Below are 12,559 nucleotides of genomic sequence, written 5' to 3' on the forward strand. Positions count from 1 at the left end.
CACTACATTGTAACGCTTTAGGTCTAACGAGCTGACAATGACCTATTTATTTTACTTCAACAATCTTTCGCTTAGTACGTAAGACAAACATAAAAGTTATTACGCCGTTACGGCTTGAAGTTTGTTATCGCGCAACTATGTGTAACGGTATTGACTCAAGCTTACGTAATGTTCTCTCTGTGATGGATGGATGACTGTAAGAAAGAAAAAATGCAACGCCACAACTCAAAGTTACATAAAATTAAACATGTAAGCGAATGTTTTAGTACTAGCCAGTGGTGTGTAACATCTAAACTCGGTAACGAAGCATTTCATGTGTTCTTGTGTTGCAAATACACTTAAAATACAAAACTCCAAACCGAAATATAACGTAGAATTCTTTAAAATGATACAGAAAGTGAAAAATTTACGTAAATTGTTTTTTCAGCTGATTACTGGACGCGAATCACACCTAGTTTCTGTTCCAACCGCAAGAATTCGCTGCCGGAGCTACGTCTACTATTGGATCATTTGACCAGCATACCGAAATTTTCAACTATTATAATGAAACGGCTCCGATAAAAGGGAAAAAAGACTTTAAAAATACTGAAACCCGACTTAGGACCAGATATTTTACAAGTAATTTTAATCAAATACTTCCTATATTGTTAAAATTCACTAAATGGTTAATACTATCAAGATTTACTTTGGCTTCATGAACTTTGGTTCACGCCATCCGCCACAGATAGCAGCACCGTCTGTTTCACATTTCCGTTCCTTTGCTTCCGTCGCATTCACGAAATTACTCCAACCAAAAGCCGTACACCGAGAGAAGCACGGTTTGGAGGCCAGCAGTGTCAGCCGACGAAACAAAGAGTCGTGTCGCGGGCGTGCATTGCGCACGGCTGCGACGCGAGCAGATAACGGCGGTGTTGCCAGTTGCGCGCACTCACCACGGTCTGCAGGGAGCCGTAGTGCTGGGGCCTGGTGAGGCGGACCGCCGCCAGCGCCGTGGTGCTGGCCCGCCTCCGGGCGCTCCAGGAGCTCCTCCGGCGCGGCGGCGGCTCCGGGGGCGGCGCGGCGACTGCGTCTGACGTCACGGGCATCGCCGGCTCGCACGACCCCGCGGCGCGGCGCGTGCTGACTCGGCCCGGGCCTCGTGCCGGCTGGACTGAGGAGACCTCGCGCCAGGCCCCTCCCCTCCCCTCGCTATCTCCCCGCCGCCGCTTCTTCCTCTTATCGGCGCTATCGCTCGCTAAGCGCGGGGATTTCAGAGAGCACGGCCTTTCTGCCTCGACCCGCCTTGCGCCTTGCGCCTTCACGCAACAGCGAAGGTGACCGAAACAAAATGTCATGCTTGTTTTACGTTAACGTTAACGCAGTTTATGGTTTCTGTGAGCGAGTTTTTCAATACTCACGAGAGATGTGTAAGATCTAACCTCGGTAACGAGCAAATTCGTGTGTTCTCATGTCGCAAATACTATATAATGAAACGGCTCCGATAAAAGTGAAAAAAACTTTAAAATACTAAACCCCGGGTTTGGACCCGGATTTTAAACAAGAAATTTTATTAAAATACTGCCCATCTTGTTAAAATTCATTAAACAGTTAATACTATACAGTTTCCCTTTAGCTTTGTAAACTTTAGTTTGCGCCATCCGCCACAGACGGCGGCACCGTGTTAACACATTTCCGTTTCCTTCGACTTACGAAATCACTCCTATCAAATGCCGTATACCGAGAGCTAAGATGTTGCACATCAAAAATCTTTTAATTACAAAGCTGCATTCAGTGAGAAACTGACTGTGAAAGGCTATAATAACTATTCCGACGCGAACAGAACTGGGTGTATCAATAAATAAATGATTTTCGGCAGTCGTTTGTTTACATCTACAAACTTATCTCACACATGTTTTCAGGCTAATTTTTATTTTTACACGTTCAAGTTAATCATTAAACAGTAATGGATTAATAAAAAAGATGGGCGAGGACAACAGCTGACATTTTATTTTCACCACAAACTCCTCGAAGGCCACGTGAAGACATCAGGAGACGACCTTCTTGTGTATCTACGAAAGACTGAGTAAGGGACTCTGATGGGATCTTTTCGACTATTTGGATGGTGAACAAAAATGGCTGACATCTTTGAAGACGCACTTTTCTCTACTAACGTATTTTACAGTACCACAAAGAGTCATTTTAAGCACCAGATGCTTTAATTTTATCTAATTACGATTATACCAAATCATCTCGACAACCACCTTTTGAGTACAGAGACGCGGATATTTCGCAGATTCGTTTTGCGTCTTGCTAACATTCAAAGCCTTATGTTTGCTCTACCTACTTTTGCTTTTCCATTGGCTGATTTCTAAGTGAGAAACTTTTGCTCTCATAAATCTTCACTACCTGATTCGCTTTCTTCTCTCCTAGCGGGGCATTGTTGGCGTAGAGGGGCGTATCGAAAAACTGAGGTCCAATCATGAACACGGTGCTTCAGTATAAAAATTTGGGCCAAATGAATCCGCGAAATTTCTCTATCCCTAATCAAGAACCATATCACGATTCTCTCATTATCAAGTAAAATTGTTTAAAACCATGATTTTGTTCGGTAATAATTTTTTATATAAATCATAACATCATTCTAATACAAATTATTTGAAAAAGGTACGACTATTTTTTTTTTTTTTTTTTAAGGAAATAATGTCGTGGAATTTTCATTATCTTTGCAACCCCAGATGTTATTTCAGGAAACTATTAATCTAAAATTGTCTTCACACGCAACTCCTCAACGGGAACGCAACTGGTTTTGTGCTGAAATACAACAAACTAATTACACTTTAATTACATTTTTCATTCAAGAATGCGCCTCAAATAAACACAGAGATCGTTGTAGTTCCAAACAACTGGATGTTCTTGTAAACTTTGAGGTTATGTGTGCCGTTGTAATAGGTAGGTTTGGTTCATTGGGGACAATGGTTCCAGGGTCGAGAGCCTGGGAGCCACAGTGGCCATCTTGGATTTGGTCACTTCTGTCAGTCATCTTGTATTACGTCATTTCCGACTGCATTATTGTATGACCTTGACCTTTATCTTTGACTCTTGCGGCCATATTGTATTACACCATTTTGTTTTTGAACATTCCGCCATTTTGAACAATAACATAATTTCCGCCATCTTGAAAATCCGTAATTATTAACTAGAAATTTTTTTTTCATTTATAGCAAAATTATTAATTACAATTTTAATTAAAAACACAGGGACATAGTCATCGGATGCCCCACTCCTATGCGTTGCACTTTTTACATTACGAAGACATCATCGAACTTTCCATTACGTTGGCATGATCAAATTCCCCACTCTTGTGCATTGCACTTTTCGTTATGTTGGCATCACCAGAATCTGCTGGAGGTGGCCATCTTGGGTTTAGGGAGCCACGGTGCCCAACTTGGATTACATCATGTTCGACGGCCATCTTGTATTACGTCTTCCAGCAGCCATTTTGGATGACCTTGACCTTGATTTTAGACCCCAACGGCCACCTTGGATTCCACCATTTGGTTTTCTAGAACATTCCGCCATTTTGAATAACAATTTTACATCAAACATTTTGTTTTTCTATAACTTTCCACATGGAATCAAGCACCCCCACTTCTGTATATTTAACTTTTTCGTAACAGTGTCATCATCATCGAGCGCCCAACTAATGTGCGTTGCACTTTTCGTTACGATGACATCATCAAGCACCCCACTCAAGTTTATTGCACTTTTCGTTAATATTACATCATCATCGAGCACCTAACTCCTATGTGTTGCACTTTTAGTGGCTATTACATCATCGAGAACCTCACTCATGTGCTTTGAACTTTTTGTTACGATGGCATCATCGAATGAAACAATCGTGTGCGTTGCACTTCCCATTACTGTGACATCATCAAACATCCTACTTGTGTGCATTACAATTTTTGTTACGTTGAAACCGCCTGTGTCTGCTGGAGGCAGCCATCTTATTTTCGTTTAGTGGAGACCCCCATCTTGATTTCATCTGATGGATGTCACCATCATTGTTTCTGGAGTTGGTTCCTAAAGTATGTCAGTGTCGCTCTTCCTCATGGATATAAGGTTAAGGTTCTATATCCTACCAGTGTTGTTATGAAACTTACAAACAAAATATATTTATAAGTTTAAAAAAGTCCTTAAAGTATTCAAAGTCCACAGCCATTTTGTTAAAGATAGCGTTTGTGAGCACCATTTTTCTTAAAGTCAAACAATTTCTTTCTTAAAGACATAATAATATATAATATTTTTATGTATAGTTTGAGAGTAGTTATAAATAGGGACTCCAAGCGCAGTGAATTGTGAATCAGGACTCAGGATTCGTGACCATTGACCTCTGATGTCATTGCCGTTTTTTTGGATTACATCATTTCCGGCCACCCTCTTGAATTATGTCATTTCGGCATTCATCTTGGATTATATCATTTTTGGCTGCTGTATTGGATTATATGATTTCCTTTTGCCTATTGTTTTCAAGAACCTTCTGCCATTTTGAATTCTATCTTCTATTACATCACCACTGATAAGACTTAAGGATTGAGGATTCGGATTTAGGATTTTCACATTACCATTATGCAATCGCCATTTTGTTTTCTAGTACAGTCCACAATCATGGATTTAATTTTTTCATGCTCTATCATTCTATTATTATTAAGCAGTCATATTGTATTTGGATTTTTGCATGCAATAACTTATATAGTCACCATCTTGGATTATATATTTTATGTCTTTAACTCTTATTACTAAATGTATTATATATCTAATTCATGCATCATATGCTAGAGCGCACAATTATCACGACCATCCAAGAGGCATTAGTGGCTATGTAGAATGTTCCATTTAATGTTTGTGACAGTATTGTCCTTAATGAAATAATTTGCACGAAAAAATATAATAGGAAGAACCTTGGGTTAGATATCAAAGACTCTAACTTCTAGGCTACCAGAATTGTATGTATAAAAATTATTACACGCCTGGTCTAATATTCGTTCCACTCAACATATTTTTGCTAGTTACCATTCTTAGTTATACTTTTGTTATTTCAAAGTATTAGTTACTTTGCTTATTAATTTGCCAATTAACTTTTACAAGTTTATGTATTCTCTTCAACCAATATATATATATATATATATATATATATATATATATAATGAATAACCATGGCTCTAAAACGCCGGAATAACATACAATTTGTTTGAACAACTACCATATTTATTAATAAAGTTTAATATATATTAATATATAGCCTATGTAAAAATACAAATTATTATTATTTTCGAATCGTATTATTTTCTCGACGAATCACATCTTGGAGATCTTCTACTTCTTCCAGAAGTCTCCGGAGTTCATGCAGCACTGCATTTATGTCTATGATCCACGCTTCTTGCATAGCTATTCTTTCTGCTACAAACTTCTTCCTGAAAGACAAGTACTTCTTCAATAACATTTTGAAGAGTTGGCCCGTCTTAGGCAATACCTTCCTCTACTGTAGGCTCCTCCTGCATGGTAAGCGATCCAAGCTCATATTCGCTCCATGGCACCGGTCAAAGTACATCTTCTTCATCATCCGAACAGTGATTTCTTCATGTGTGAGATGCAGTGGGTGATGGAGGCAGTTGATCCCCATCCAACATTGAATCTATTTGCGTTGATTACTGACCCACTATTGATGATTTTTCCATTTCGATGACGCATCAAATACAGCATTCAATAATGACTCAGAACTACTGCCCCATGTGTTCATGTTGACGTATATTATCATAAGAAGGTTGTCCAAGATCGTCTATCTCTATTTACCCTATACCAAGAAAATAATTTTCGCATCAGAATTGAACATGTCTAGTGATAAGACAAGTCAAGACTTGCAACAACTGGTTTACTACTTATCTGTAATGTCAGATATTTGTATCCACGAATCATGGCTTTTCTCAAAACCAAGCCAATGCACTAGAACTTTATTTCATTGGCGTCTCAAAACTTTTTCCATTATATATGTATGTAGAAACTTTGTACGCAGGATTTCTTCGGCATAAAATTCCCCTCGAATAGGATTTCCTTCCACATCTTCGAGGTAGTGGCTTATAAAAACGAATCTTGATCACTTTGTACATTTCTGTACTCTAGTTTGGAGTATAGCCTTTAACAAATATTCCTTTCTGCTTGGATATTCTCACATAGGATCCTACTCCCGCTTTTATTTTACGAGTATCCAGTTATTTCTCATTTTTAAATACAGTCTGAAGCAGTGAATTATCCGTAACATACGCCTGTTTCAGTTTTGTAGATCGATGCTTTATGAGATTATACATATTTACGAGTCGAGGTAATATTTTTATCCATTTCAGACGAAAATTCGTGCCACATAATTACTTTCAAAATTCGATTAAAACATTCAATTATGCTAGCTTTTAGGTTGCTAAGAGTCGAGTAATGATTAATTTTTATGTTTCTTCATAAGTGAGCGGAAGGAATAGTTGTAGAATACTTTACCCAGGTATTGTTTCTTCGCTTTTCCTCTCTATTCTTTCTCTCGCAGCTAATTGTTCACTCAGCATTTCTTCCCGGCTCTTCTTCGTCTCTTCTTGGTTCCTCGTCCCTTCTTGATTCTTTTGAATCTCGTCTGGACTGCACTTAGTTTCTCCCTGTACCATCTTCATGATTCCTTGTGTTCTCATTGGCTCTTCTTGGTCTTTCTTCGTCTCTTCTTGGTCTTTCTTCATCTTTTCTTTGTCTTTCTTCATCTCTTCTTTGCATTTCCCCATCTTTTCTTGACTCATGTTCATATCTTCTCGGCTTTTCTTCAGCTCTTCTTGGCATTTTTCCCTCTCTCTCTCTCTCTTTGTTTTATCTTAATTTCTTCTTGTTCAATATTCATCACTTTGTGACCCATCTTCATCACTTCTGTGCTCTTCTTCAGCTCTTCTTTGATCTTTTCCTGGCTGTTCTTCTCTTCATTTCTGCTACTTTCCTCTTGACTTATCTTAACTTCATCAATATTTAGCATCATGACATTCAACTCCTCTTGTGAGTTTTTAGTTTTTTTTTATTCCCCTCTATTTGGTTGCATTTACTCTTCATGGTCATAATAGCCTCTTCTTGGTGGTCCATTATTTCACTATTAATTTCATTCTGAAAGGCCTCCTGGCAGTGGCGTAGCGTGGGTGGGGCGGAGGGGGCGGGCCGCCCCGGGCGGCAGCCCGCGGGGGCGGGTCGCCGGTGAAGCGGGTTGAGATCTGATCTATGATTCATTCATTACATGTGTCAGACACACTTTAATGTTCCATTTTTATCTAAAATTTTGCGTACCAACTATTTTTTAATATTTATTTAAAAGAAAAACTGCGAAATCACTGACAGAGCTCTTTATAACGTTTGTTTGTTTACATACGAACGGCAACATCGCATCACGCCGCGCCGCCCGGCGCGCGCGAGCCGAGTTGAGCGGCACTCCTTATTATGTTAATTACTCATACAAAATCTTTTGTTTCACGCGTCGGCCCGTGTCGATGCCTCTCTTTCGCACTCGTTGAATTTAGTACTACGCATTGTACTGTAAAGTTTGACCTTAACCCAGGGCAAACCAAACAACTTCCGCAAACCGGGACACAGTAAAACTCATATATTGCCCCGTACCGCGAGCGCAGGTAAACCCAAAAAAATATTAAAACCCAAACTAATAGCAGGCTTAAAAAATACTAATAAGGTTGTGAACAGTGAGAGGAGGCAGCAAGTTAAAAAGACACAAATTTTATATGACAACATTTAATATATATATATATATATATATATATATATATATATATATTAGGGTGATACTTAAAAATGAAGGTTAAAAAATTTAATGGTTCACCCTCTCATTTTATTCTCCCACATGTAAAATGGTCTAGAATTTTTTTTGGCTCTATTTAAAGTGAATTTAGGGGTCGCTACCAGCATTTAAAGTTTATAAAATTACCAATATTGCAGCACATGAATTTTTAATATAAGGAAATAAGTAATTTTAAAATACTTGAGCAACCAACCACCACTTAACACGTTAAAGGGAACATTGTCGTGCTGAGCCTCCCCTCCAAGCCACATCACCCCTCCCCCCTCCTCAAAATCGCTCATTTACTCCTCTCCAACCAACCCACAGCCGAGGTCATGTGTGAGTGGCCTGTCAGTACCTGTCTGGGCAGTGTGCCTGTCTGATCTGTGCAGTTGTTCATGTAGCTTATCCAGAGTGTTTTTAAAAGTAATTATGATTGTGAGTGTGTGGTTAAAGTTGGTTATTGAAAGTGATTTTGGTTTGTGAATTCATAGTAAGTGTTTTTGTATTCATTGTTTAAATAGTAAACCAAATAATTACACAACAAAATAAAAAAATATTATTTACTTGAAAAGTTTTTATCTATGTATGCTGCAAATTTATGAATTTAAACTGAAAAGTCATATAATTTATGGTTACTAATTTTATAACTATTAGTATTTACCATGGAACATAGTAAAAACTCTGCAATTTCTACAAGGAAAAAGACAGAAATATGGTTGGTCGGACAGATGTCTGAAACGTTCGTTCATACCATACTTTCATCTAACGGTAAAGCAAAAGATTCGTGAAGCTGCTTATTCGACCTCTAAAGATTTGCTAGCCGTTTGGAATAAGGCTAGGATACCTACCAGACAGCAAATACATGTTGTTGATAAAGTAGAAAAGTTATTCAAAGAGTGGCAGAATCTGAAGAAAAATAAAGAGAACAAATCTAAAAGATCAGCAGTATTAAGACTAAAAGAAGAAACATGGAATTACAATTTAGATTACTTATTTGATGTAGCGCATGCAAAGGCACTGGAAATGATTCAAATTCAAGAAGATAGAGACTTTTTAGTGTTGCAGCGTGAAAAAGGACGTCCAGGGAAAATAGGTGGCATTGACAAGAAACTATCCAAGAAGGAAGAAGAGCAAGAGCGTAAAAAGGCTCGAATGGAGGTGCTTAAGGCAAAAGAATGTGATAGTATTAAGGCAATCACGTGTAAATCAGAAATTCCTAGCATTTTTTCCGATGATGAATCCTCACATGATTACGACAGTGACTTTGAGGGCCCTTCAACGTCTAAATCTGGGGAAATACAAAACATAGGACTAAAGAAAAGAGAAAGAAAAAATCTGCTTAACAGAGAATTGACTACAAGCTTGGATGTTGCAAAAATAAGTGATCGCAAAGCAGCTCTTGTCCTTACATCCACTTTAAATCGGCTGGGACGTGATCCTGCAAAATGTAATCTAAATTTTTCTTCTATACGCCGCCAGCGAGTTGAATGCAGACAGAGCATAGCAGAATATATAAAAAAAGGAGTTTTCAGCTGCTGTACCTTTAACTGTGCACTGGGATGGGAAAATGTTAGAAGATATTACAGGACAGGAAGTAGTCGATCGTCTTCCAGTTTTAGTTTCAGGGAAAGAAATATGAGGAAGTCAACAGTGTTTTAGCAAAAAAGGCATTGAACAAAATTTGTGACCATTTATGGTACATTTCTGAAGAACTGATTGCTCTATCTTTTTTTGATGATAACGTTGCAAATGCAACAAAGAAAAAAATGGTGGAAGCACTGAATAAAGAAGGAGCTGAATTCTCTCCAAAGCGCATCACTGTTGACCTGGACACTATTAATAAGAAAGGGCTGAAGGATTTTGTCAGCAGTAATACAAAACGATTCTTTTCCATCGTCGGAATCGATTCGAAGTTTATTGAAAAAAACATTGAAGATTGGAATAAAGACGAAGAATATGTCAATATGAAAGAAATAGTGAAGTCATTCAAGGTAGTAAATGATACTGCAGAGAGAGGAGTGTCCCTTATACAAGAATATAATAAAATTCTTATTCCTAATGAATACCAGAAACAGTACATTTTATTACTTGTAAAATCATTCAGGCAGAAGTATCCAGACTACAAAAAATCCACATTGTTGTCTGCCTAGTGGACTATAGCAGTTGGTTAGGTTTGATTTGAATAGTTTTCAAAAGACTGTGTCTGTACGTATTTTTATTGCATCATTACGTTAAACAAAAAATTATACTGTTCGTTAAGAATATAAAATATATATATAATTTTAGACACATAATATATATATAAAATATATATATAATTTCATCACTGTATTACAAGACCATGTTTGATATATATTTGTAAGGAAAAGAAAAGAAAAATAATTATTTGCCAAATTGTGTTTTTTTTACCATTTACCAGTTATTTTATTATGTAATTACAAACCAAATTGAGATAATTTTAGTATTTAAATTAGGTTTTAATAACATTTTTATGCTGAACAATCACAAACAACTGGGTTGTGATAAAAAATATTAATTCCCTAAAAAAAATTTTTTTTTGAAAAATTTTAATTTTGCAATATTTTTTATAACTTCAAAGCTTGGTAGCAACCCCTAAAAATTGTCAAAAAAATTGAAAAAAATATATTTTGTTTCTCTCATCAGGTAGAACAAAACGGTGGGGTGAACTACAGCAAAAATAAAAATAATTTTTTTTTGGTCTTTTAAGCATCACCCTAATATATATCATAAAATCGTTTCATCACAAATCGGTGCATCCATCATAAAATACATAACCTATTACTACTTATAAAAAATAGCTATATAATAATACTAAAAAAATACTTTAACAATTCCCCCGAAAAATTATAATTTGATCATATACTTCGGAGCTCCGAAAATTAAATATAATTACCAAAAATGCATTAAAAATATATAAGAACATAACTCCGCTAGACTATCAAACTTGACTATATTGTCGATTGAACAAGAATTGGCTGCTAATATTGATTTTGACAAAGTTATTTCTGACTTCGCTGCTCATAAGGCCCGTAGAATCCGCTTGTAAAACAGCTCATCCTATTTTAACTTGAATGAAAGGTACCTCATTGTATGTGAAATTTAATTTTAAGTAAGCACCTATAGAATGGGGGCGGCAAAATGGGTTTCCCGCCCCAGGCGCCGAGATGGCACGCTACGCCACTGCCTCCTGGTTACTCTTCATCTCTTTCTGACCAACTTTAGTCTCCTCTAGGCTTTTATTCATGGTGTTACTTACTATACTTCTTTTCATTCTTCACTTCTTTCACGAAGTTCTTCATACTGTTTCTAATTTCCCTCATGTCTTGCAAAATTTTATCTAGGGCAACCCTTATCTTTTTGATATCCTCAACACTAACCTCTTCAGCAGCCATCTCTCTCTCTAAAACTTTCACTAATTAAATAACTTAAATAATTATGTATTTATATTACTTTTCTTAATTTTAAATGTCCTAGCCTAAACTTATAATCCAAACTAACAATAACTCTATTACATTCAAAACTAACACTAACTACAGTATATTCAATCTAACTTTATAACATTCAAAATTTACTAAAGTTCTTAACGCTAACTTTGTTTTCGAAAAACTGGATTCTATTTTTTTTTCATTTATTTTAATTATGCAACTGAATCCTAAACCTATTAATTATGGATATTCCACTTCTGATGCCAAAAATGTTACGACTTATGTAATGTTGGGAGAACTGGGTTTGTAAGGGATAGCCCAATTAAGTTTTATTATAGTTTTATTAATTACTAATTTTTACATTAATAATAAATAATTGTACTTAAAAATTTCCGGTCACAAATCATTGACACTTAAAAATGTTTATTCTCAAGTTACTCAATGTTTATCAAGTTCTACAGTTCGCACTGCTCACTAAATCTAGGCTCAACAGTGGTTCGCCCCTTACCACGCGCCTCTCAGTCCACTCTCGATCCCGTCGCTCAACGTCGCGCCACTCTCGATGGGGGTCTTTCACCCTCTTCCTATGTCGCACTTCCCCTCGCTCACGGAATGCCGGAACTGTCTCCGAACTCATCGCGGGTACCACGCGGCACCCGTCGCAGAACTCACGCAGCTCTCCTCGCGAAACTCACCGCGGAACTTTGACGCCAAGCTCTCCCGCAGTAGTCTGTGGCGCCCTTCTCGAACTGACGAGAGCAGCTGTGACGAGTCGCGTCATCTCGGGCCGACCCAACGCCCGAAGCGTCGAGAATAGTGGCGCTTGCTCACGCGGTGGTCCGCGGAATTTCCAAAGCCGCTCAGCGATAGATAACGGCTCCGAGGCAGGACGATGCGCGGGGTTGGAGGGGAGGGGGTAGCGACTACCCTTGTAATCCGACCAGGCACGCATGGCGTGCCTAACGTCAATGGATGGAGCGTGACGTCAGTGGCCGTGCAGGGCCGCCAGCCAGCTCCGAACCTGGCATCGCGGTCTGGTCTCTCGCATTTGTAACAGTAGGCCTATAATTTTTCATCTTTTTACCCCTTTTTCACCCTTTATTTAATTTTGTATTACGTAAAATTGTGGTTGGAATTTTTCGTATTTTTATTATTGCTACCTAATATATATGTTCTAATACTTGATTAGCTTCGAAAATATAATTATATATCTTATATGTATCCATATTTACCCCATTTTCGCAAAATGGTAAAATTTTCGTTGGTTGTT

At 37.7% G+C, this 12,559-nt stretch overlaps 2 protein-coding genes across 9 annotated transcripts in view; one reads left to right on the plus strand and one right to left on the minus strand.

Moving 5' to 3' along the window:
• The window catches only part of LOC134541577 (E3 ubiquitin-protein ligase Nedd-4), a 122,924-nt gene extending 121,755 nt beyond the window's left edge, over window positions 1-1,169 (minus strand). For 6 of the 8 annotated variants that reach the window (XM_063385100.1, XM_063385095.1, XM_063385099.1 and 3 more), the window contains exon 1: window positions 933-1,159. In XM_063385100.1, coding sequence (XP_063241170.1) covers window positions 933-1,085 — 153 coding nt within the window. In that variant the 5' untranslated portion in view covers window positions 1,086-1,159. Of the gene's footprint in view, window positions 1-932 lie in introns of all 8 variants that reach the window. The other 2 variants (XM_063385103.1, XM_063385093.1) reach the window with 1 other exon arrangement.
• LOC134541578 (uncharacterized) overlaps window positions 1-12,559 on the plus strand; it is a 74,480-nt gene that overhangs the window by 43 nt on the left and 61,878 nt on the right. The window lies entirely within an intron of this gene.

Source organism: Bacillus rossius (assembly GCF_032445375.1).
Source record: "Bacillus rossius redtenbacheri isolate Brsri chromosome 4 unlocalized genomic scaffold, Brsri_v3 Brsri_v3_scf4_1, whole genome shotgun sequence".
NCBI classification, from domain to species: domain Eukaryota; kingdom Metazoa; phylum Arthropoda; class Insecta; order Phasmatodea; family Bacillidae; genus Bacillus; species Bacillus rossius.